Source organism: Alligator mississippiensis, chromosome 8 (genome assembly GCF_030867095.1).
Source record: "Alligator mississippiensis isolate rAllMis1 chromosome 8, rAllMis1, whole genome shotgun sequence".
NCBI lineage: Eukaryota > Metazoa > Chordata > Crocodylia > Alligatoridae > Alligator > Alligator mississippiensis.
The window spans coordinates 59,804,707-59,830,003 of NC_081831.1; the positions used below are offsets into that span (position 1 = coordinate 59,804,707).

Here is a 25,297-nt window from a genome sequence, read left to right on the forward strand (position 1 = left end):
TGTTGACTGAGTGGGCAGCCAAAATGTAGACATCTGGCCAGTTGTTTCCTATACAAGGAAAATTATGTTGGATTATTTTTTTCTTCTTGTGCAATCCTGTTTATTTACAAATTCCTCCCCCTGCCCCGGGCACGTTTTGCTGAATGCAGGTGGAATTGGGCAGCAGGAGGCCGTGTCTTTGCTCTCAGTTCCTAGCATCTTTCCGAATCTCATCCCAAAGTTCTCCCTCTTAGTGTTTTCTCTGCGTGTGCCGGCGGGAGCTTCTCAGCCAGGGTGCTACGAGACCCCGTCCCCCCAGGGATGGCTGTGGTGGTGGCGGCTAGTTAAAAACTGTGCAGAGTTGTGGCAGATGCATACTCCTTGTGCGGCAGGACAGTGTTTAATGTTCCCCCATTTAACAAATGACCACAAAAAAAATGTTACTTTATTGTTTGTGAGGGAAAGGCAATCATTGTGCCCCCTGGTTTCAGTGCAGGTTCCCTGAGCCTCTAGCATAGAAATGCCATGTAACATCACAGTCCAAAACAGACTTATCCCAGCCAGACCAGAGCGCAAAGGGAAGAATTTCAACACATTACAAGTAATTTGAGCTTCGCTATCTGCAGGCTGACAGTGTTTTCCTGTCAGGATGTTCCCATGTCAACAGCCCGCGTGGATTTCGCTGCTACCCAAATCTCAAGATATCTGTGAAATCTGCTGGGTTGGGACCAAACAGACCGTGCCGATGCTGCAGTAGTGGAGGATTCCCGTCACCATCCCTCCCCACCTCGGTTTCCAGGGCTCTGTTCCTCGTGTCAAAGGGGCGGCCACGTCGACAAGGCTGATACCGCCTATGAGGGTCCCTCTGGGCCGCCGCCTCGTGCGTCCTGGGCGGTGCCGTCCCGTTCTCAGGCGCGCTTCGGTGCCCCAGGACGGGCCCGGACCTGCTGCCTGTGGAGACCAAGATGCCCGAGGCCTGGCCCATGTCCAAGGCTCCTCCTGCTTCCCCCTGGGGAAAAAGGGCTTTGCTTGAGAAGTGGCGGCTGTGGTTTTCTGTGCCGTGTGGGAGGGTCTCAGCTGGCACCCGGGGCAGGGGGACCAGGGCCGGGGCTAGCTCTGGCCCTTTTGGTTCATCACAGTTGAAGCATTTCGTTATTTGGAGACGAGCTGTCGTAAGGACGTGCTGACAGGCCCCCAGAAGTTGGTTCAGATCCCCTGAGCGTGACTCGGGCTTTGCACGGGCTGCAGCAACCGACTGCCTCGCCGCTTACGGCACGTTTTGAACGCTTCCTGAAACGACTGTGCGATACGGTAATTACGGTACCGCCCCGGACACAAAGCTGCGGGGGAGGGGCCCAGTGTTGGCTCCGCCCCCCGCACGGACACCCTCGCATACGTCAGGATGAAGGGGAGGGAGGGGGCATTCCCCCGACAGAGTCCGCACGTACTACGCATGCCCACTAGGGACGCGCCGAGTGGCCGCTGAGGCGGAGGCCGGGGGCGGAACCGGAAGTGATGCAGTCAGCTGACTGGAAGCCATGGAGCAAAGCAAGATGGCGTCTCCCAAGAGTGCGCCCAAAGATGCTCAGGTAGCGGGTTGTCCTGGGGCATCGCGAGCCGGTGGGGTGGGCTCTTCCCGGGGCCATGGCGTCATCCTGGGGCTGAGCCCCCCCGCCCGGCACTGGCGGCGGGTGCGGTGGGTTCCGCGCATGCGCACAGTGGCCGTCCGTCTTGTCCCCAACAGGTGATGGCTCAGATCTTGAAGGACATGGGCATCGCGGAGTACGAGCCGCGCGTCATCAACCAGATGCTGGAGTTCACCTACAGTGAGTGCAGGCCTGGGGGGTGACATGTGGTGCATGCCCTGGATCTAACGCAGAGAGGGGAGCAGGGAATTCAAGCCATGGACTGGTCTCATGCCACTCATCTGCCCTGTGGGGTCCAGTGAGTTTGACACCCTGGTCTCGTGCCACTGATGAGTTTCACACCCCTAGTGTAAGCTGTGCCTTCACGTGGGGAGGGGTTGCTGATATGTTCTGTTGGCCTAGCCACGGAGCAAACTGTTATGTTTTGGGAAAGCCTCTAGAACAGGGATGAACACAAGGGAACATGATAGAAGCACGTAAAATAACAAGCCTTGCAGAGGCGCATAGCAGGAGAGTCCGTTTTGTCTGCGTGGTCATAAAAGAACAGGCAGACATTTGTATTGATGTCATTTTCACACAATGAATAAGCTGTGGAGCTCATTAACACAAGAAGTTGTTGAAGCTAAATACCAAGCAGTTGGGTATTTACGTAGGTAGCAAGACTGTTTAGTTATTTGTATTGACGATAGCTAACACATTCAAGGGGAGCTTCAACCCCGTGCTTCAAGGCTTGAGACCGTTTCTAACTATTAGAGATCATAAGATGGGTAGAGACTGATTGTTTCATGCGTGTCATCTGCTGGGTTTAGGCACATCCTCTGAAATGTAAGCTTTGGCCATGCACTAGGCAGACTATGGGCCTGTTTCAGTATGGCAAGTTCTGTGTTCCTAATGCTTCTGCAAAGTATATCACACATACTTGGAAGTTGAGAGTCCTGGGGTACTGTAGAGCTGTAAGCTTTCATTGTGGGTGAGGACTTTAATAAGTATGGGGTAGTTTCTCATTTTCTTCCATTATAAAACCACTGTATAACTTGGTACAGCTTGTATTGTTTAGCTGTACTTTTGTCATTGGGCTGCCCTGGATGGGCACAAATGACAAATGTGTTTGAAATGTATTAACAAATGCCCTGTAAAAATTGCTGCACTGTTCTGGACAAGCTGTTTTCATTAGCTTTTCACTAAGCAGCCTGTCGCAAAAAATTCTGAAGGAAAGTTCAAGTTGTCGAAAACCACATTGAATAGATTATGTATATTACGTGGTAGGGATTTAATTTTTAAGGATTATTTTTTGTCATACATGATAAGTGTTTTAGCAATGTAATATATTTGATTGTAATGAGATGGATCTTATTTTTCATGGAATCTGTATTTGTACATGTTTCCACAAAGGGTGTAGCATAAATAGTGCTTGCTTAGTTTTTGTGAAAAGTACATACAGTGTGAAAAGCAGTTTGTTTTTTATCCATGTTCAATGGGGGCTTTATTCATTTTTCAAGGGTATGTGACTACCATACTGGAAGATGCAAAAATATACTCAAGTCATGCTAAGAAATCCAGTGTTGATGCAGATGATGTGAGACTAGCAATCCAGTGTCGAACAGATCAGTCCTTTACCTCTCCTCCCCCAAGAGATGTAAGTAACGCTTATTTTCAGATCCAGCATATAACAAAACCATATCAATACTAAGGTAATAATTTTGTTTTCAGTTTTTGCTAGACATAGCAAGGCAAAAGAACCAGACGCCACTGCCACTGATAAAGCCATATTCTGGACCCAGACTGCCACCTGACAGATACTGTCTGACAGCTCCAAACTACAGACTTAAATCACTGCAAAAGAAGGTAAGAGCTTTTGGAGTCATGTGGCATTTGTATTTGAGAACGTGGTTAGTGCTGACATTGTTCTTTAAGAATGGTGCCAGAATTACTTAGATAAAAAGATGCTGCACAAATTGGTATATTAAATTGTATGGTTGAAATTAATTCTTTACCGGTTGCCTTAAATTGCCTCCAATTACAAACTCTCTGAAAATATTCTTTCTCCCATTTACATTTGAATGTGGAGTATATTGAAGAAGCTGTGTTGTTTGCCTATTGGATAGAGCAAAGGCTTTCAAAGCAGGTGTATTCTAGTTGTCTATTCAGTCAACCCAGCTGGAATATTGAGTATAAAGCATGATTTCTAGGAACATCAGGTATGGAGTCTGAGCTGAATGCTTCTGCATAACCAGAGTTTAAAAGTGAATGCATGTTATGTGTGACGGTTCCATATCCATGTGACCGTGATGGGTGGCAGTTCCGTGAGTTTATCTGTGGAGCAAGATCTCCACTGTAAAAAGTTTGAGAACTTTTGTCCCCTTTGACAAATTTTGTGACAGAATGAATCTCGGTCAAAATAGGTTGCATTTGAGTACACATCCTCATTTTTCATTACCCTTCAGTGTTGCAGAGGATGGTGCCTGTTATCATGGTGGTAAAAAGTGTTTCTGACTTTTAAGGTGATGATTCTAAACTGAAGGTGTGTGTTCTTGTCTCTACAGACTTCTTCCTCTGCCGGAAGAATAACAGTTCCCCGTCTCAGTGTTGGTGCTGTTAGTAGCAGACCCAGCACTCCTACGTTAGGTAAGTGACAGCTTGCTTGTGATTCTGTGCCTTGACTTATTTAGGGAAGAAAACTTGAAGCTTGCAGGATAGATTCATTTTCAAAATCCCTTTGAACTTTTGTTTTGCAGAAATGATAAGCAGTATTAATACTCAAACTTCTTGTTAACATTTATATCCAGACTGACAGTTTTAAAAAACAAAGGGTAGTTTCATTAAAATAATTTTATTTCTGAATTACAAAAGCCAGATCATTTAAGCTGTTTTTGTTTAATGCCCACATATTGCTAACCTATCCATTGTATTTCTGGATATTTCCATTTTTGTATTTCTGAATGGTTATACAAATGGAAACACTATTTCAGAAGAGAAAAATAAATTTGTTGAGTAAATTGGTTTTGCTCCTTTTTTTGATTTTTATACAAACTCTATTCTAATTATTAAATGCAACTGACGCTGGCTGGCTTGAATGTGAATTTTATTTAGGCATGTTTGAATATAGATTTCATAGACATTAGGGCTGGAAGGGACCTCGGAAGATCATTGAGTCCGGCCCTCTGCCCAAAGGGCAGGAAGTCAGCTGGGGTCATAGTACCCCAGCAAGATAACCATCCAATTTACTCTTGAAGATGTTCAGCATAGGTGCTTGAACCACCTCCGATGGCAGGCTATTCCAGACCGTGGGAGCTCGGACAGTAAAGAAATTCTTCCTTATGTCCAGCCTGAAATGGTCTTGCAGTAGTTTATAATCGTTCAACCTCGTCATCCCTTGGGGCGCTCTGGTGAACAAATGTTCCCCCAGATACTGGTGGTCACCCCTGATAAACTTATAGGTGGCCATCAGATCACCCATGAGCCTGCGCTTTTCCAGGCTAAAGAAGCCCCATAGCTCTCAGCCTGTTGTCAGAGGTCAGGAAAACAGACCTTACGATCATGCACATGGCTCTTCTCTGGACTCTCTTAAGCTTCTCCTCATCCTTTTTTGAATTGTGGGGCCCAAAACTGGACGTAGTACTCCAGCTGCAGCCTCACCAAAACCGAGTACAAGGGGAGAATGACGTCCCAGGATTTGCTTGAGAAGCATCTATGGATGCAAGCCAGCATTTTGGTCGCTTTACTAGCTGCAGCATTGCAGGCTCATGTTCATCTTGTGGTCAGTGATGACCCCCAAGTCTCTTTCTTCTGTAGTACTAGCCAGTGTAGCACTGCCGAGCCTATAAGGATGCTGCAGGTTTTTCCTCCCAAGGTGGAGAACCTTGCATTTTTCATTGTTAAACACCATCAGGTTCTCGTCCGCCCATTTGCTGAGCCTGTCCAGGTCAACCTGGATTACCCTCCTGTCTTCAGGTGTGGATGCTTGGCCCCAGAGTTTGGTGTCATCGGCGAACTTGGCCAGTCTGCTTCTGACTCCAATGTCCACCTCATTAAGGAAGATGTTGAACAATATGGGTCCAAGGACAGAGCCTTGGGGGGACCCCACTGGTCACAGGGCACCATGACGATTGACATCCGTCAATTACCACCCTCTGGGTCTGACCACACAGCCAATTTCCCAGCCAGCAGATCATGGTGGACCCAAGGCCACAATTGGCCAGTTTCGCCAAGAGGTGATCATGTGGTACCAAATCAAAGGCTTTTTTGAAGTCAAGATATATGACATCAATCTCTTCTCCCTTAATAAATATTTTATGCGCATGCACTTGGAACAGTTGCATGTGAATATGTGACCGCCTGTCTGCTGTTGAATGCCCTAAAAACCTTGCTGTGTGGGGATCTGGTTTGGATCTAAAGGTGGAGTGACCTTGCACATTGTTATACTATAACAATAAGCATTCTTTCCTGTTTGAAAGTGGCAAGTTCAATTTTGAATACAAATTATAGAAAGAACAAGTTGTACATTTACTATAATAAGTCCTTTGATTAAATGCCTTGAATTGCAGGTACTCCTTCGGCACAAACAGTATCGGTTTCGACAAAAGTTGGCACTCCAGTGTCGCTGGCCGGTCAAAGGTTTACTGTGCAGATCCCATCTTCTCAGGCAACTGTCAAATCAGGTAAAATATATGGTATAAAACACCTCTTGCCTCTTTTTTTAAGACTATGTAACCAGTTTCTGAGCACAAAAGCACATGTTACACTACTTCCAGGAAACTTCCTTCTCACTGTCTAACTGAGTTTTCACTTTCTTGAGCCATTAGGAATCCTTTAGTTACCGACACGCTTTTCAGCAGTACAGGAAAACATTATTGCAACATTAAGGAACATTACCACCCAAAATACAACCAGTGTGCAGGTCTAATTAGTCAGATCAAGTTCTTCATTTTAATTTAAAATAAAAGGGCAGTGGTAATGAACTGATATAAAGAATACAGAGTTTTGTACCTCTTGGAGCATGTTTTCTAAGAATGAGTGCAATAGCAGCAGTGTGCAGCAGAGTCATGCTCATAGTCAGCTAGAAAACTAAACTTCAGGCTTGCAAAAATTGTGGGGTTTCTGGAATTGTTTCCCAAATCAGGATAGAAAGCCTAAGCCTCAGGCTGTGGCATCCTTGCAATCCTATGATACTTCATTTTGGAAACACCATTTTTCAAAGAGATTTCCAACTATAGCAGAACAGGGGTCCCCAGAACACTAGCAGCTACAGCCTGAAGTATGGAGGATTTTTGTTGATTACATTGCTGCTCATCACTGAATACAAGCTTTGAAGGTGGGAAAGGCCAAGGCCTACTTGTATTTATGTAGTCTTTGACTACACACTTGGCTTTATGACCATAATGCCCTTTTAAGATAGGGGGGGTCGTGCCCAACAGAAATAATTTTCAGATATGTTCTATTACTTGTAAGCAGTGCACATGTGCCAAAACCATTGCAGTTAAACTCAGGCTTCTTCCCACAGTAAATAGAATATGAAAGCTTTATTTTTTTTATCAATATAGCTGGAATATAGCTGGCACAAGTATTTATTTACAATTATTAATGTTAGTTCAAACAAATATAAACAGCTATAAGCCTGTAAAAAATCTCAAGCAGTTTGAATAGTAATTACAAGAACCCAGACAGAACTAATGTAATAGGTCAGTCATGCAGCAAATTTATGCCAAAGCGACAGTAACTCTCTTAAAAGTATATGGAAATTAAATGCAAGATCTGCACATAACAGATCTTTCTGCTGTGGATGTTAGTTGTGATCAAAAATGTGTATCTTCTCTACCATGAAGTGCTTTTTATGCTCTTTCTATCCTGGATCTGTAGTTCTGCAGTGCAGAGTCAGCCATTATGTCATACACTTAACAGCATCTGATTTAATTCTTTAATTTTTGTTTTGATATAGCCACACCAACTACTCCTACAGTTCAGAACGTTCTGATTAACCCTTCATTAATTGGATCCAAAAACATTCTTATTACCACAAATATGGTATCATCACAGAACACGTCAAGCGAGTCAAATCCCTTGAAAAGGAAGCATGAAGATGATGATGATTATGATAATTTGTAAAAAGGCACTGACCAGGCCGCCTCCCTTCTCAGGTGCGATTCATATTGAGTCGGATACCAGAGACAAACATTGCCGAAATGTTCTTCAGCAGTTGTACGATAGTATGTAAATGTTTACTGTCCATATGGAATTAGGGGCGAAGAGCTGTAACTGAGGGAGTTGCACTGTGGTATGATTGGTTTTGTATATGTTTTTTTAACCTCTTCTGTGACCCAGAACATCCTCCAGAACTCACTTGTAATGATAGTAACCATTTGTTGTTATTCAGGATTTTTTGAATACTTGTTTTTTTTTATACAACAGTCTTACAGCTTTGAAAAGTGCTTTCATCTTGGTGGTCCTGTTGCTACAGATGAACCAGAAATTCACAAAGCAGGCAGAAATAAGATAATGATTCCAAATAAGGTGTAGAACCTGACTTCATCGCTTATCTGAAATTTGGCTGTGAAAGTTTTAATCTGAACAAAGAAGAATGACCAGAAGGGGCTAATTTTGAGAAGTGTCAGCAAGATTTTTCTGAACACTTACCACTTTCACAAACAAAGTTTGTGAATAAGCTGCAGACTCCAAACTTGAGATGTTCATAGCATTATCTCTATGCCACTTTAGTCGGGCACTGAGTCTTGTAAACGGTAATGCAGTCAAAAGCTAGATGGCCAGATTTGTATACACAATAAGTACTTTTTTAGAGCACGCTGACAGACTGCAGCGCATAAGTGAGAAATGGGTTCAGACCTGAGTAAGTCTTGGTAGGCCAGGATGTTCAAGAGAAACGTTCTGTTCAAGTATGAAATAATGCAGAATTCTCTGAACTTGAGGAGGAGAGCGCTCTTTTTGTCTAAGTCAGTTCTGGTAGACCAGCCTCACCAGTGAGCTTCAACTGTGAGAAATTCAGTCCGATTGTTAAGTTTTTTCAAAATTAAAAGGCAGCTCTTGGTGCAATTGCTTGTATTGTGCATGAGAACACAAAGTACATCAACTTTTTAGAACCTGTTTAACCCTAATGCATGTTGCCAGACTGGCTTTGCATTCCATTTTGTCGGGTACTCTGTTGCTGACTGGTCAGGCATAGATGCTTCAGAGAGAGGCGCAAAGATCATTCATAACCTTCAGCCTTCCTAATCCTTTAGTCTCTTAATTTTTAACAGGTAGAGTTGAGATGCATGAATTTTGTGTCCCTACTATGATGCAAAAGGAAAATTGGCTATTTATACAGACAAATTCTTGAGCTCTGTAACCTCTCGCACTGGATCTACTTGCAAATCATGTATTGAGAAAAAAGTCATTGCTGCTTTGATCCTGCTTTGTTCTTGCATTTGAGAGGAGGAGAAGGGAAGCACACGGTCTACCCAGTGTTTCCAAAACTTTTCATACGTGGGGTACACTTTTCTCCCAGGTTAAAATTGGTGGCACACTTAGTGGTCGGTCAGCTGGATCCAGTCAATGGGCCTGATCCTGTATGCAGTGCTGGACCAGCCAGGACACAGTCCTGTAGCATAAGGCCAAGGCAGCTGGGGCCCAGTCCTGCCCATTTTTCACAGCACACTGCTGTTGCTTTTGTGGCATACCTTTTGGAAACCACTGACCTACTGTTTCCTGCAAGATAGACATGTTCAGTCTTCTGGTAGGAAGAGTACTATCTAGTGCCTCTAAACAATCCCACTCAGTAGTCTGTTTTTTGGTTGCAAAGGTGGAGTGATGCTGTGTTGCAGCATGTTGCATGCATTTTGTCCTCATTCTCACATTGCGGTGTCTATAGTGCTGCCTTCATCCATTTTCTCATTTGATGTTGTGAATATGGATCCACATATGCACTGGTATTATGCACATGTGTGTTTTGAATCCTTCAGTGCCTTATTGATAAAGGAATATCAATGTGTTTGATTTTTTTTTTGGCACGTACATGAGAATCAGGTGGCAGGTAGAGAAAAATAGGAAAGAAGAGAGGTGTGTAGCTTGATTTTTATAAGTTAGTTTGGGAAGAAGGCAGAAAGCACCTCTGTTGTAAAATTAAATCAGTTACAGTTTTTTAAATAGAAAATCCCTTCATAGATTCACTCCAGCCTAAGTAGTGATCATGGGAAACAGAGATCAAATTTTGCAAGTTTGCTTATCTGGAAAACTCAGGATTATGTAACTCTACTGGTCTTTTCAAAGAACATATGTGCAATTCACCCAGTTGTCTACAGAAGCTGCAACTTCCAGTATGGCAATATCCAGTCAAGACAGGGGACCCAAGAAATAGCAAGTGACAAGGCAAGAATGTGGCTGACTCTGCAACAATTTTGTACTTAACCATTTTTTTTTTTTTTTTTTAATTTAAGCCCTTGATTTATAAACTGGAGCTCAGAGCAATATTTTCTACTATTCAGGTTCTAATATTTGTATTTTCAAAACCTGCTGAGTTCATGCAGCAGCCTTATAAAAACCTGATTGTGTTTAATAGTATTTAATTATTAGTAATTATGACTCAGTACAGCAGTGGTAGAAGGTTATTTTCTGCAAGTAGCCTAAATATGTTATCTTGCAAATGTGAATCCAATAAAGTAACTCTATTAAAGAAATTTGTCATATCATAAATTTTGCATTTAGCATTCACCTTTTAGCCTATGGAGTCAGCAAATGCAATGAGTAGGCAGGGGAATAGCCTGGGATTGAGGTTGACATGACAGGGAAAAGAGCTACAAAATAGGCAGCCAGGAGAAGGTTGAGACGATCCACCTGCTGTCAATGGCAGGAAATAAATACACAGTGGGATGGAAATAGGGTAGATGGATAAGAAAAAAGCCAGCACCAACATGAATGAAAATGGATGTCACATGTGGGTGTTTGAGGCAGTGACCTGGTGGAAGCTGGGCAAAACCTCCAATATGTATACAGACCAAAGCAAGCTGGGGCAGTAAAATAAAGAAATTGGCATTTCTGGGTGGGAAGCAGAAAAGCAAAGATTAAAGGAATGGTAGACAGCAGATTAGTCCTGCAGATGGCAGAGTACAAGCAGGGTGGGAAAGATAGAAATGAGGACGGAGATGGAGAGACCTTCAGAAGACAGGAAAGCAGCAGAGTGCAAAGAAATCAAAATGGAGGGCATGGACACCACAGTCCATGTAAGGACTGCTCTGGGGAGGAACAGGAATGCCCTCCAAGGTTTGTGGTGGCAGGTTGCTGAAGTCCTCAACCGTGGTTCTCAACCATGCTAGACTCAAAGCATTCCTCATCAGACTTGAAGCAACACCTGCGCACCAGAACGAACACCAAAAATCTATCAAAGACAAGAATACCCAACTACCTGTGGGGGCATACTTCTCACAAGACAATTGCTCCCTCTCATCTCTCAGTTCTAATCCTCGAAGGGAACTTACAAAGCACTTTTCATAGATGAGCCTATGAACTTCACTTCATAAATCTACTGGATACCAAAAATCATGGACTCAATATAGACGTTGGATTGATGACACATTACAACCTGCCTGACGTCTGATTCACCTGACACATTACAACCTGCCTGGCCTCCTGCATTCTTTTTTTCCCCCACCTTTTCTCCCCTCCCTTTGCTTTTATGTCCTTTGTCTTCCTGATTTCCAACTATTTCCTTTTTCACTGAGATCCACTTTTTTACCTGGTATCATTACCACTGTAGTGTTTCCCCCTGATCTTCAACTATTTCCTTTTTCACAGACAGCCTCTTTTCTACCTTGTATTCTATCACTGTAATGTCGCTCTTTGGCCTTTTTCTTCCCCTGCTTTTTGTCTCCTCCCTTCCCTGCTTTACCTTGTGTCTTTCTAATTTCTACCTATTTACATTCTCACTGACATCCTGCCACACTTCTACCGTCTCTCGTTCCTTGGAGTCTCAGACCAGCAGAGACTCCCTAGGTGATTGTGCCTAAAAGCTTGCTAAGAGCTTTGTTCCAACTATTCAGTTGGTCTAGTAAAAGATACCACATTTACTCAACGAACCTTGCATACTCATGTCCTTAGATCAACACGGCTACAACCAAAAACCCATCACCCTGGTTGAGAATCACTGCTATAACACCTGGTTTCAGATTTGGCTATGAATAGAGAGTGCTATAACATTATGGGAGTCAATATTAATATTAAATGCTGCACAATTACGGGAGCTTATCAATTCCGTGGTGGAAATTGGGGAATAAATGATACCAGTGCTGGTAGGTGTGCAAAATGTTCTGGGAAAGGAAGGGTTGGGGGGTGGGGAGAAGAGAGAGTGTGCCAGTTGTAGGTGGCCAATTACAACTTAGATTGAGTCCAGCTGTGCCAGGCCAGGGCTTGGAGGCTGCCAGCTGGGCAGGCTGGGCACTGTGATATTAGTATTGGGGCACACCCACTCCCCCCCCCCCCCCCCCCGCCCGCCCCAACCCCCTGGGCAGGTGCCCCAAGAAAATTTAAAAAAAAAATAAAAAATCAAACTGCCTGTGTGTGCATGACCAGTGCTGCTTCCAGACAAGCCGGCTCAGTGCAGGCACTAGCTGCAGCCAGTTGTACCCACATCTGGGATGCCAAAGGGCTTCATATACTTGCATCAACAAATGTTAAACAGCCCCTGAACTAAGTGACCATGCCCCGGGGGGGGGCAAAAAAAAAAAGATTGCTTAGGAACAGGAAAGGGTTATGGGGGGAGACTAGAAGATTTCAACATGCAGCTGTTGGGGTGGGGGGGGGGGGGAATTGGTAAGTTGATGGTGCTTAGCCTCCAAGCATTGCCAGTGCTAATCAGGCTTGCAATTCTGTCATTGCTGCCTCCCCCCCTACCCCCCCGCCCCCCTACTCCCCTTAGCCAGGCCCTCCATATCCCCCTGAGTGCTACTGCCATATGGGTAAATGTTGCTCCTCCCCACCCCAAAAGATTGGCACCAGCAGGGAGTGGGGCTAAGAGCCAGCCCAGCATGGGGACAGTGCCTTTACTAGGGTGACACCCCAGCAGCAGGCTAAGCAGGCAGGTCAGACCCAGGGAGTGAGCAGGCTGATTAGACAAGGTGGAGCCATGCCCAACTGGACAGGCCAGAGCAGACCAGACCAGCAGAGGCATGTTGGGGTTGGGGGGGAGAGGGGAGGGGAGGTGGGGGTTGCACCTCCAGAGCTGGGAGCCTGGTGAGAGCAGCCCTGAACTATGTTGGTGCTCGGGGCTGGATCGCTGGCTGTGGTGGGTGCAGTACGTTTGGCCGGCTCAGGTAGCACATCAGACTGTACCTCCAAGTAGATGTCCAGGCTTCGTTTCCAGCTCCAGTGCAGTTAGCATGCCCCGTGGGCTGAGGCCTGGCCTGCTTGCTGAGCTAGTGACGTAATCCTTAACTGAGATGCCACTGCTGCTGGGGAAAGCCTTGCTACAGTGCCACTCATGAGGTTAAGGCTCCCAGTAGCTTCCACCTGCCAGGGAAGCACTGAGCCATGGTGATCCTGCATCTCCCCTTGCGCAAGCTCCACCACAGCACAGCTCCAACTTGCCCCGCAGGCCTGTGTGGCTCTGCTCCCTGCCCCAGCTTGATTCCTGTCCCCAGTTCCCACTTTAACCTGGCACCTGGGCCCCAGCCACTCACTGCTAGTTATGCTACTTCTCATAGCCGTCAGCATGTGATACTCAGTTGTGGGCATTTGTAAGACATCTTTGGGTGGGGGATTGAGGGCACCAAACCAGCCAGGGGTTGCACATTTGGGCAGTGACTGGTGCCATCAGGTTTTGCACATTTGCTGCCAGCCTGCCCTGACTTGGGAGGCTGGAGCTTGCAGAGCTGGTGCCAAGGTGACAGGCATCTTCCTGGGCCTGGTTTGGAGGAAAAGTTGGCGTTTTGGTGCTAGGAAACACTGCTGAGTGTAGGCATAGAAAGGCAGCCAGCAAAAGCAGTCCCCACCCCTTCCTCTTACATTGCCTACCTCTTCCTTCTCCATCCCCATCCTTCCCCAAGCCTCTGAACAATCACTTGGCTTGATCTCCATCCTGCAAGCTGGTATGGCCCCATAGGTTCCTTGTGGCACCTTCTGGGTCAAGTGCCTCCCTGACCCAGCCTATTTCTTGAACAGAATAATACATAGTCCTACTCTGGCCAGGTTTGTGGTGGCCCCCTAGCAAGTAAGATTTAAGTACTTTCTCCCTAAGCAGAGGACTTGGCTTCTGCATATTCTTCCCTCCCCTGGGGGATGGGAGCTACTGCTAGTGATGTGCCCCAATCCCATCTTAGAAGAAAGGCAAGGCCCACTTTTGGCATCCCCCTCCTCTACTTGCTGCTGTCTCTAGGAAGCTGTGGGACTTTCATTTTCTCCTATTTTTGGAGTATTTTTGAAAGGGAAGGAGTGTTCTGCAGCACAGTTCAATACTGGTTGTATTCCTAAGTATACAGCATTGTCAATGGGAGAAGGAAAGCACAATAGCCTTTCACCATGGTAGACATGAACAGCCTCTTCTGGATCACGATTCTGGCTTTAGTATTGGGATTTGCTTATTTATCCCTTCCCTCCTACTGCTCAGATCAGATGAGTTAAGAAAGAAGCCCTTGAGCAATGGTGTGCTGGTCTACCAAGTACCCATTTCTCTCCCCCAGAGGTGAGTGCCCCTCCTGAAGCAGGCTGGAAGCACACAAGTGTTGGCTAGCTGACAGCTCTGGAGGGAGTGTGTATTGGAAGCCAGGGGCTGCCTATTGTTTTCAGGTTTGGGGGAATTCTTAGCCTTGAAATGAGATGAGACCTCCCAAGGTAGGCTGATGGCAGGTCTCTGCCTCAAGTGTCTTGAAACAGAAAGTGAAGGGAGGCAAGGCAGATTTATATTTCCAGGACAGGCCTTCCCAAAGTCTCCTTTTAGTATCAAACAGTAAGTGCAGTAATTTCAAGCTGTTGCTTCAGGGTGGCTGTTGGGTTAGTTTGGACAGTTGGTTAGACAAGGGGACCGGCTAGAGAGGACAATCATTCAAGGATGTGTAGAGGGAAGAAGGAAAGTTTAAGAGCAATGGTTAAAGTCTTAATAGAGTAGAGAGTGTTGAGTCACCAGCCACAAGCTTAGCAAGACTTGACAACTGAAGAGCCAGCTGGTTTACCATGTCAGCAGCCCTTGAGTGGAATAGAATTACACATTTGAATGCAAATGGCTGGAGAACTGCTCTTCAACTCTCTTGGCATGTCTACATGTCATCCTATGGCAATGTAGGGGATGTAGGAAGCACGTGCGTCTACACATGATCGCCAGCTGCATCACTGTAGCAGCGCGTTTCCCAGGTATAGTGCACCGCTATGGTGATGTAGCTGTAAAATTTACTTGTATGCCATGTTCAGGGTGCAGTAACCACTTATACTGTGCCGTGCTTTAGTACTTCGAAAAGGAAGTAGTAAGGCACAGTGCCATAGCAACATCACCATCCGGCAACGTGTAGATGCAGACTTCCATTTGGACTCCTAACAACTGTCATAAGTATCCAAGGTCTTCAGGTGACTTTCTTCTTTGAGAAGCCCAAAGCTCACTTCTGGGACAAAGCCATACTCAAAATCAAGAGCCAGATTCAGACCTCACTCCAACCTGCTATAACAGCAACCCTGAAACAAGGACAACAGAAGGCCTTTGGTTGTCACCTACAAAGCCCAACTTCAGCACACCATTAATGACCTTGTCTCTCGTGGGGAACTATGACCACCTCAAGGTAGCCTTAGGGAAGCTGGCTTACTGGCAGCTTCTCAACCTCAAGCAGCTTCTCTCCAGCAGACTAAGTCCTATTCTCACCAAAGCACCAGGTCTTGCTGTAGACTCAGATGCCAGCTGTGCCTTCTGATCAACGCAGGCCACATCACTGACCAAATAAACATCTGAGGTTAATTTACCTGCACTTCTACAAATGTCACATATCATCGCCTGTTTACAGTGCCCCTCTGCTTTCGGTACTGGACAGGCCGGGCAATCCCTACACACAAGAACAAACACTGATCTGACATCAATTCCAGGATACACAAGGCTGTGACAGAATGCTTTAATGTCCCTGCATGCTCCATCACTGACCTCAGTGGCTGTTCTTGGACAATACTTTAAAAATGAACTTGAATGAAAAATTGCAGAACAAGAAGTCACCCAGACTGGATGATAAAAGTAGGGTCTAAACCAAGACAGGAGATTCTTATCCCATTACCTGGTGTAGCTTTTACCCCGTTTTGTTTTTCCTCTCTGACCCACGTTGCCTCTCCCAGCAGTGTCCCGTTTCCTCTACCTCCCTATCCTTTGTATTCTAATCACTTTCTATTTAGCAGCTCTGCTTCTTGCAGTCCCTTCACAGTAACTAGTGAAAGCTTATGCTGTGCATCTCTGGTCTAGTCTACAAGGTGCAAATGCACCCTACTCTCATCCTCCCCAAGTGTGAACACCCCAGCCTGTGCTAACAACCAAGTGACCTCCACACACAGCACCTTCAGAACAGAAGCCTACTGGTATGTTGTGCTGCACTGGTTAATGTTTTCCCTATGACACTTCTGAGGCTACTCCACACTTCTTCACTCACCCCAGCAGACGCTAATGGTCTGTCTGGGCAGCCAAGTCATTTGGGGTCAAGTACCCACCTTACTGGAAGGAAATCTTTCTGACAAAGCACTCTTAACATTGGCTATCTGGCTGCGGCCACATTACCCCTGCCTTATTCTGGTACAGTTGACCAAGTAGTGTCACCCCACCTTTCTTGCTTTGTTAGGCTGAGCATCCCCAAGGAAACAGGGGCCCCAAATTCTACTGTTTCCTTCTCTTCAAGGTAACAAACACACACCAAGGGATTCCAGAGCAGGCTCCCGCTTTGCCAGTGGCGGCAGCAGCTGGCAGAGGCTCGTCTCCCAGCAACTTGAAATGGGGATCAGTTCTGCCAACCTGCTTGTTACCCTACAGACTGTCACATGCTCTCTGTGCCCACCCCCATTTGCAGGGTTGCAGAAGCAGTTTGGCCCTCACCTCTAAGTGACTTACCACACAGGCTCCAGTTGTAGCATTTCCTTTATTAACATACAAGTTAAAAATTTGTAGCACGTTCACAGATTTAAAAAAATAAAAATAAAAAGCAAGTGGAAAAAGTTTCTTCCACTTGGGTACAAGGGCCAGTGCTTTGCTACAGCAAACAAAAACACTGATCATCTCAAGTACTGTACTAACTAGGTACTTAACTAGCTAGCATAATTGCAGTGTCTTTCTGAAACACAGCCCTACTACAGCTCTCCTAACCAACTTGGGCAGGAACTCCTGGGTCTCCTTTGAAGGGAAAAGCATTTCCCAACTACTGGAGCAGACGGCTGTTCTAGGGCTACAGGGATGAACACCTTTTGTGGAGCCAGGAGGTGACTGCCTGATGTTTCTAGTCTGCTGTCTACAGACTTTCCAGGCAAGTAGTCAGCTCCTCTGGCATAGCCTGTGTCCCTGCCTCTTCCCCACCTGGGTCCCAACACACAAATATTTACAAGTCAAGACAAACAGGACAGGAAGTGCTCAGCTATGTCCCTGCCAAGCCGTGGCATGTTCCCTGCAATGGCTGGAAGGCTTATGCTGAGACTTTCAGGTCATCTGAAAATCACTAGTGTTGCAGGAAGGCAGTGTGGAATAACTGTGATCACATAAGAGTCTGGGGACATCCCTCCATCCTCAGTTGTCCTCCTCTCTGACAGGGGTGCAGTCTGCAAAAAAGCTTATTTTACTGCTAAGCAGTCTCTTCTTCTTCTGGAAGAGTGGCAGTTGGTTTTCTTGCGACTCCTCATCTCCACTGACAAGGGAGGCAGCAATGTTTGGCATTCTTGCAGATGCATCCTGGTCTGTGATTTCTTGTAGGACCTGGTAAGGAAAGGAGAAAAGCTGAGCAAGTCTCAGAAGATAAGAGGGCGGTTTATGCTACCAGCACTGGCACCTGTCAAATTCTTCACATTCCACCCCTGACTGGTTAGTCACCAGTTTTTGGTTCCCTTCCAGGCGAGACCCTGTCAGGTTCCCTTTCCATCAGGGCACTTGGGGGCATAATGATGGTAACAAGCAGGACTGCAAGGACTTCAGTGACACAAGGCAAAGCTCTTTGGAACTTGTCCTAGAGATGGAAGTTGATTTCCTTCATCTAGTGCCTACTGCCAACCCCAAACAGGTGGAAACAACCACACGCTGCCCAGCTTTCCCCAGCACTGAGAAGATTTAAGACTAGATTTCTTCACTGGTTGTTACTATCAAATACACCATATTTGTGCTGCATTTATAATGACAGTACTATGCTAAAAATTAACTCCTCCCGACTCCAGCCTACCTAAACCTTTGTCAAGGACCACACTGTTTCCTCCAAAGAAAAGGGCAAAATCATCTGACTCTGGAGGTCAACCTACAAACAGTACATGAGATGACCTTCTGAAATAAGAACCTGTCCTTGCACAAGACCCAGGTACTGTGGCAGCAGGTACAGTGACCAACAAACACCCTGCATCCACTTCAAGAAAAATTTTAGAATTGGGACACGTGCACCTTTTCTACCAAACCACCTGTGTTTAAATTATTGACATTCTAATAAATATAAGTTCAAAACTTGCTAAAAATCAGCCCTTGCCTTCCCAGCACACCCTCTTAGGTAGCCAGTGGGGATGGCAGATCTCATGCTGAGGCTTTATTTCTCTATCTCCATTGCCTTCTTCAGTTACAACCAATGAGAATGTGTTGCATTCTAATAGAGAGCTCAGGTACAAGAGGGAAATAAACTACAGTTTTGATATTTAAAACACAGGCTTTCTACTTTGCAGTTTAAGTCTATGCACTTTGGGATTCTACACCAGGCAACTGCTCGTTATTTCTAGCCTCTAGCTCTTGCCTTTGTAGTTGGAGCGACACAAACAGGCTGAAAGAAGGTGGCCTTCCCAACAGTTACTACAGTGGAGTCTTCTAGTTTGAAGGATCCTTCGGAATTGCTTGTTTGGTCCTCGCTGATCTCACCCTGCACAACATGCACATTAAGGTTACACACATCTATCCTGTAAGCAAGTAATTCAGGAAACACTTAAGAGACCTCTAGCAATTATCTTCTCCCTTCCCAGCAAGCAATTGCTCCAGAGCGTTAATGGGAGCACCCAGTTTTTTCCAATAGAAAGTGGTCAGTAGAGGTGTGAAAAAAAGTCTGAACAAGATCAGCATTGTCCCCTCCCAAAGAACCAGCCTCCAAGACTTGAAGCAGAGTCTTCCCCCAGCCCAAGCGCATGCTACAGTCCAATGCAAAGGAGTGTGAGACTTTCAAATATTCTAAATGTAGCAAAAATAAAATGTCATTCATGCTGGTACTATGGCAGGCCTAAGCTCACCAGATGCCAAAAGGTACTCATTTACTTATCAAAAAAACACCTCAGACAGCTGACAGGTAGCAAGAGGTGAACCCAAAATAAGGTTTGTGTCATCAAATCCTAGAGACTAGCATGCTAGGCAAAGAACTACGTAGCTCGCTGCCTTAGCAACAAGAACTAGACAGAGATCTGACCACCAAAATCTGAGCATCTTGCACCTACCATCTGACTCTGGTTAAAAGTATTTGTACACGCAGGCACCTGTAACTGCTCAGGGCCACAGGTCTTTCTGAAGCCAGCACGTAGAGTTAAACATTCAGATGAAACTCAAATGGGAGAAAATTCTGATGTCGCTCACCAAAAACCCAGGCTCCCGATTTCTACATCTGGCAGGATCACAGTTACAACCTTCCTTGCAGCTTGCCTTCTGCCTCCTGCAGCTGCACTGCTTGTTTCCGCATCGGCCCTTGCAGGAGCACTAGTAATAAGATATGATTGAGAATGAATGTTCTGCTGCTCCCAGCCAGTCTCCAGATGTCTACTGCCACAAGGGATGCAGCAACCAGAGGCCCTTTGGTATGGCCCGTGTGGCAGCAGGTACTATATCGCAGCAGAGACCTATTCTCTCACGCTTGCCAAAGACAGCAAGTTCGGTTTGCCCAGCAGCGGTCTCCTGTGGTTGGCCCCATATGCACCCTGGGTTTGATACTGCTTGAATAAGTTTGCTGGAAAATTCTGCTTGCGTGTAGTAGATGTCACAAACCCATGCGATTAGTGGGTTTAAGCATGAGTTCAGAGAGAAACATGCATTTCTTTGACACCAAGCCATGGTACTTCCATGCTGACCTCACCTGTAAAAAAGTGAGGAAGCCTGGAGCTCCCATTTCATGAAGAATCAAGCTTAGCATGACCCATTACAAACATACAGCAAGCAAAGGTCTCCTTTCACCATACCAATCATCCCCTGAAGGCTGGTAGGCAATAGGGTGAACTAAATCAATGGCAAGGAGCTGAGCTGCTCTGCCCCTGTGGCCCATGGCTGGGTTGCAAAAGGTGGCCTGTGCCAGCAAAAGGTTGATCAGGTTGTCCCTTTTATCTATGCCTTTTCAGGGGGTCCTGACTATAACAAGCCCTCTGGAAAAAGCCATTGAAGGCATCTCTCTTGCCTTCTCTGCCAAAGGCTCACAAGACCAACCACAGCATTTGCTTAAAACTGAGGCTGTTTCAGAAATCTGACTGAAACCTGCACCTGAGCAGGTCAGTACAGCTGTACCTGTATGTGGCCCATGAAGGAACCAAGGCCCAGAGGCTGGGGGGGGAGGGGGGGAAGAAGGGGGTGAAAAACAGGCAACAGGATCATACTCCCATGATGCTCCTTTTCTTTCCTTTGGCAATTTTTATGGGAACCCACTCCGCATCCTCCCTATCCTCCGTTTCTTCTTCAGATGCCCCCGATTCAGAGAACAGCTCTTCCACATGCAACTCTGGGGTTGGTGCACGGCGTTTGGCTGTTGTCTGACGGCGAGTCTTGGGCTACGGGTGAAAAGTGGAAGGAAAGTTTGAGACCATAGAGAAGTGGTTTTCAACCTTTTTAGAGCCAAGGAAAAGCATGACTATTGCACACAGCAGCTATTTACCTTGGGTGGAATATAATCAAAGGGAGATCCTGGGGACGGAGCTGGCATGCGCTGAAGGTCTTGCAGCTTCTGTCCACTGGCTAGCTGAAGGAGCAGCAGTTTCTGTTTGAAGAGAGGGCAGGACACTTCACCTGAGAGAACTAGACAAACCCTGCTCCCTAGTCCATGTGTAACTGTGCCCCCACCCATATCTACCTGTTTCATGCCCTCATTCTCCAGGAGGAGTTCTTGGTTCTTCTCACAGATCTCCTTCATTTTCTCAATCTCTTCATCCTGTTCACAGGAAGGGACAACCTTACTATTAGTGTTGGGTTTTAGCAGGGCAGAGATCAGAACCACTAAAATTAGTTGGGGAAAGAAAGGGTTTTCCCCTGAAACCCAGAAGGAGTCTGCATCTCCTGCTAAGGAGTCCTTTGTTCTCCTGTTCAGACAAGGCATCCCACCTTCTACTTCAAAGACAGACAGGAGAAACACAAACCTCAGTATCAACTTATCCCTTGACCTTCTCTAACCCCAAACACCAGAAGGGGGCCATTTTTATCGTCACACAACTGTCTCCCAACCACATCTGTTCTAACCTGCGAAGACCTGGAAAAGTTCTGCTTTGCTAATTTGGCCAACTTGCCCCTATGAAAATGCTAGCTTACAGTTTTCACTCATTTCATTCACTTAAATAGAGCATGTTTTATGTTGCAAAGAACTCAGAAAGACCATAACAGGTCAGAATGTTTTTAACACCTAGGGATTGTTATCTGAGATCTCTGAATTTGTCTTGTGAATTGTGTCAGCACACTTAACAGTGGGCATGATGCCCCACAGGACCCTTGAAAGGATCTCAAGATACCCCAGGGTGCCATGGCACCTTGGCTAAGAAACACTGGTTTAAACTCGCCTTCTGTTCCAAATAGAGCATCTTCAGAAGCTGACCCAGCACTGGCCGCCCCATAGTTGATTTCATTGGTGCAACTCCCTTAGTGTATTAACCAACTACTTGCAACTCCTTCCCTCTGTACTCAAACAGCACAGAAATGTCAAATTCCTTCATGCTAATCTTCATTACTCCTCAACCATTCTAAAGGCCACTTCTAGGGGTAAGAGGACCAGCCTGCTGTACAGAGTCCAAACCCCACCACTTTACCTGGAACTTGAGTCGCTCCAGCAGCTGTTGCTCACGTTCAGTTAGTGAGTCTTCTAGTTTTTTCTCTGCTGCTTCTTTCTGCTGCAACTGGCTTAGCAGGTATAGAACCTACAGTACAAGGGAGAGATGAACATACTTTTAACAGAAGAATCCTGAATACATCTCTCTATATATAGATCGGGGGCGGGCAAAAAAGGCCCGCAGGCTGGATTCAGCCTGCCAGGCCATTCTATCCAGCTCATGGGGCCCCTAAAAAAAAATTTAGAAAAAAATCAGTATTTATCTGCTCATGGCTGCCTGTCAAAGATGACAGGAGCCAAGGGCAGTAGGACCCAGGTGAAGCTGGTGACAGGACCCAGCAGCAAGGCCTGCCTGGCCCTGCCCCGCCACCTTCCCCAGCCAGAGGCCTCTGCTTTGCAGAGGCTTCTGATCTGGGACTGTGGGGCTGTTCCTGGATCCCTGCACCACAGATGGAAATTCAGATAGGAACATGGGGGCAAGGGGTGGGGAGGTAGGGAAGTAGGGGACTGCAAACGATTGCCCTAGTCCTTGGGGCTGGGTCGTCTCCTGCTGAGTCTTGCAGTTGCAGCCATAAAACTGGGAACCATACGGTGCTGGAGCACTGTGGCAGCAGGCAGGAAAAGTGGGGAAGTGGTGGCAGCGTGGAGCGGGGCGGGGAAGGAGCAAGTTCGGCGGGAGCACAGGGCCGCACCGGTGCTGCTGGAGAGGGAGAGAGAGAGAGAATGAGTACTCCCCACTGCTAACAGCCCGAGTCCCATCTGGACAGTAACAGTTCCACAGTCTAGAGAGACATCACATGCCTTTAAAGCAGAGCACTGGTTTGTTTGTTTTTAAAAGAAAACCTTTTTACACTATTAAAACTACCCTCGGCTGTTTCTGAGAATTCAGAAGATGGACAAGGCTTCTGGGAACTAAGCTCCCAGATCCACGCTGCCAGAGAATGGAAACATGTAAGATTAAAGTTGCCTTGTTTGTTTTCAATCTGAAAAAAATCTCTTCTTCTATGCAGGACAGCAGATGTGACTAAGAACATGTCCTTCCTTTTTCTTTCCAGGTGCACATATGGGAATCCTGATAAAGAATGGCTCATAGAAGTTTGCTTAATGCCTCAGGAGTATGCAATAAGCCCTCCTGGTCTCCTCTCAGTCTGAAATATTCACCTTTTCTTGATGCTGTTGCTCCTGCATCACCAGCTGCTTTTGGAACTCTGCCTCCATCTCTGCCATCTGGTTTTGATCTTCAAGTAGCATCTTCTGCATGTCTGAGCAGCTAGCTTTGCTCTGCTGCAGGCTGCTCTCCAGTTTGCTTTCTTGAGCTTTGGAGGAGACCAGCTGAAAGACACCAGTAAGAACACTATTGGGGGAAAAGTGGATGCTTCACAGCATACACAGGACCACAAGATGTGGACTGAAGGATGTATGTTTAGTTAAAGTTAAAATTAGCTCCTGTGGTGAACCTGACCTCAGCGATGAAGGCACCCTGCCAGGTGTCAGGCCTGCATACCCTTTGTTATGAAAATGGAGATTGGGAGGACTGAGAAGCCCCAGCAGCCTTCTCAGAACATCTGACCCTCCTTAATCAGCTTTGGCTTCACATGTCAGCATGCCAGCATTACCACTAATCTTCCAATCCTTCTGTTCATTAGCCTTTGAACGGCCCACCTGCCCTGCACACCTTTATTCCCTACAGGTCCCCTCCCCACAATTCTAGGCTTCCTTCACTGTCCCTGTTACTATCCTGAGCCTTAGAGATTGCTTTCTTAGTTTTCTTTCCTCCTCCTCAGAGTAGCCAAAGAAGCCCTGAAGACTTTGTCTATAGTTCCTCCTCCCTTTCAGCAGCCGTCTCTGTAGGTTTTGCTCTCTATCCTCACTAGCCCCATACAAGCTCACTGCAGCTTTAGACCATGTCTCCAGGCCAGATCCCACCTGGTATACCCGTTTCCACTCTCAAAGGGATCTCACTTCCTAGGTACCTAGAGATGACAGCAGAATATTTTGCTAGAGGAGACCAATTAGTTTCTCTGCTCCTGTCCACATTGTCAGTTTTGCTGCTCAGTTCTCCAAAACCCACCCATGTACTTCCTAAAAGGCACAGCCAGACTTTAATCATGTGCTTATTACTGAAGAGAAATCTGCAGTCTTCTTTTAATGCTTCACTCTGCAAAAGCCACATGCCTCATTTGCAGTTGCAGCCAGATTCAGCTCTTCCTAGAAGGTCCTCCCAGGCGCTCTACACCTCCCACATGGAATTCCAGCTCACTGAAAATCTCTCTCTCTCATTCACTTCATCTGCACCTTCCCCTGACCTGTGTTTTCATGTCCTACACCAGGAGTATCAAATCTTGACCTCCTATGCATTTAACCTCTCCCTTTTCTTTAGGCTTCTCATAACTGGCTTTGGTGAAGTGTAACTTCAAGCTAGATGCAGAACCCCTATGGTCTTCATCCACTTGGGGGCAATAGCATGCTCACCACTTCTCTCCTCATGAGGGATTTTGCTCTTTAAGCCAAACAGTTCTACAGCTCAATATGACTGCAGCATAAAGATGTCCCAGGGTGCATTTGATGGAAGAAATTTTACCTCTCCAATAAGATATTTCACAGCACACTTTGCCTCAGGAATAGTTGCAATGTTCTCCCAGCGCTGCTTCACCCGGTCTCCACTGTCCGCATCCAACAGCTTCTGCTGCAGATCAGCAATCTGAGCGCTCCTTTAGAAGAGGATGGGATATTGAGCTTATTACTGATTCTCCAAGGAGAGACCAGAAACACCCCCAAAAAAGATATTGGAATGAAATTATTGCAAGATGTTACAAGAAGTAGCTCAGAATTAGACTTTGGTTACTAAGTGTGGGTGGCAGGGCTTGGAAAGCTAGCTGGGGGCTGAACAAGAAATTCTAAATCTCCCAGTTTACAGAGTCAGTGCCCCAGAACTGCATCAGTAATTACTACATTGCTCCTTACTTAGCTGCAATGCTCAACACTTGACATTCTCACCCAAATGGTGTTCCTGGCCCCAGCCTCTGAGAACATTCTAGCTCCGGAAACAGTTACCGTACTCTACACGTTTGCCATTACGTGCTTTTGTGTCCTCCCACACTCCAGAATGGCAATAAATGAAGGCACCTTGTGTGCTAGAAAAGTGGATGTAGAAAAGTTTCACTGTGCTCCATTACCTAAGCTCCATCTCCGTTTCCAGGCTCTCTATTTGCTTTGATACAGACTGGTCAGTTTCTGAAGCCTGTATATCTGCCACTGAGTATGTACGTCTCTGGAGAAAAAAAAAAACACCACAGGAATAAAGGCATAAAGTAAGCTGAAAAAGGAAAAGGAAGGATAACAAGCCATTTGCTAGAGAGTTTCACTGTGACCATTTCAACACTGAAGGAGAAGCAACATTTCCAGAGAAGAGCTTTACAAGCAGTCCTGCACAGCTCAGATGTCCATTCCTTTGCCAGTCAAAGAATTATAACAAAGCCATCACTAAAAGCAGCAGCCTACTACCATCTT

At 46.0% G+C, this 25,297-nt stretch overlaps 2 protein-coding genes across 2 annotated transcripts in view; one reads left to right on the forward strand and one right to left on the reverse strand.

Annotated features, from left to right (window-relative positions):
- Positions 1-1,461: 1,461 nt before the first annotated feature.
- On the forward strand, positions 1,462-10,291 carry TAF9B (TATA-box binding protein associated factor 9b). The gene is made up of 7 exons (XM_006265308.4): positions 1,462-1,568; positions 1,724-1,805; positions 3,125-3,261; positions 3,336-3,470; positions 4,169-4,250; positions 6,170-6,283; positions 7,561-10,291. Exons 1-7 carry the CDS (start codon positions 1,518-1,520, stop codon positions 7,725-7,727), a joined length of 768 nt encoding a protein of 255 aa, XP_006265370.2. The 5' UTR covers positions 1,462-1,517; the 3' UTR covers positions 7,728-10,291.
- A 6,386-nt stretch (positions 10,292-16,677) lies between these two features.
- The window catches only part of KIF4A (kinesin family member 4A), a 33,853-nt gene continuing 25,233 nt past the window's right edge, over positions 16,678-25,297 (reverse strand). Inside the window, exons 22-31 of the mRNA XM_006265307.4 lie at positions 24,964-25,058; positions 24,369-24,498; positions 22,949-23,119; positions 21,768-21,875; positions 20,825-20,902; positions 20,630-20,731; positions 20,355-20,525; positions 19,351-19,470; positions 18,530-18,652; positions 16,678-17,520 (exon numbers count right to left, since the gene is read on the reverse strand). Coding sequence (XP_006265369.1) covers positions 17,335-17,520; positions 18,530-18,652; positions 19,351-19,470; positions 20,355-20,525; positions 20,630-20,731; positions 20,825-20,902; positions 21,768-21,875; positions 22,949-23,119; positions 24,369-24,498; positions 24,964-25,058 — 1,284 coding nt within the window. The 3' untranslated portion in view covers positions 16,678-17,334. The remainder of the gene's footprint in view (positions 17,521-18,529; positions 18,653-19,350; positions 19,471-20,354; positions 20,526-20,629; positions 20,732-20,824; positions 20,903-21,767; positions 21,876-22,948; positions 23,120-24,368; positions 24,499-24,963; positions 25,059-25,297) is intronic.

Bases quoted from the DNA above. Each gene is read 5' to 3' on its own strand.
- TAF9B (XM_006265308.4), top strand. From the start codon at position 1,518: ATGGAGCAAAGCAAGATGGCGTCTCCCAAGAGTGCGCCCAAAGATGCT. The intron at 1,569-1,723 runs GTAGCGGGTTGT...TGTCCCCAACAG, and splicing joins GTGCGCCCAAAGATGCTCAG to GTGATGGCTCAGATCTTGAA. The intron at 3,262-3,335 runs GTAAGTAACGCT...TTTTGTTTTCAG, and splicing joins CCTCTCCTCCCCCAAGAGAT to TTTTTGCTAGACATAGCAAG.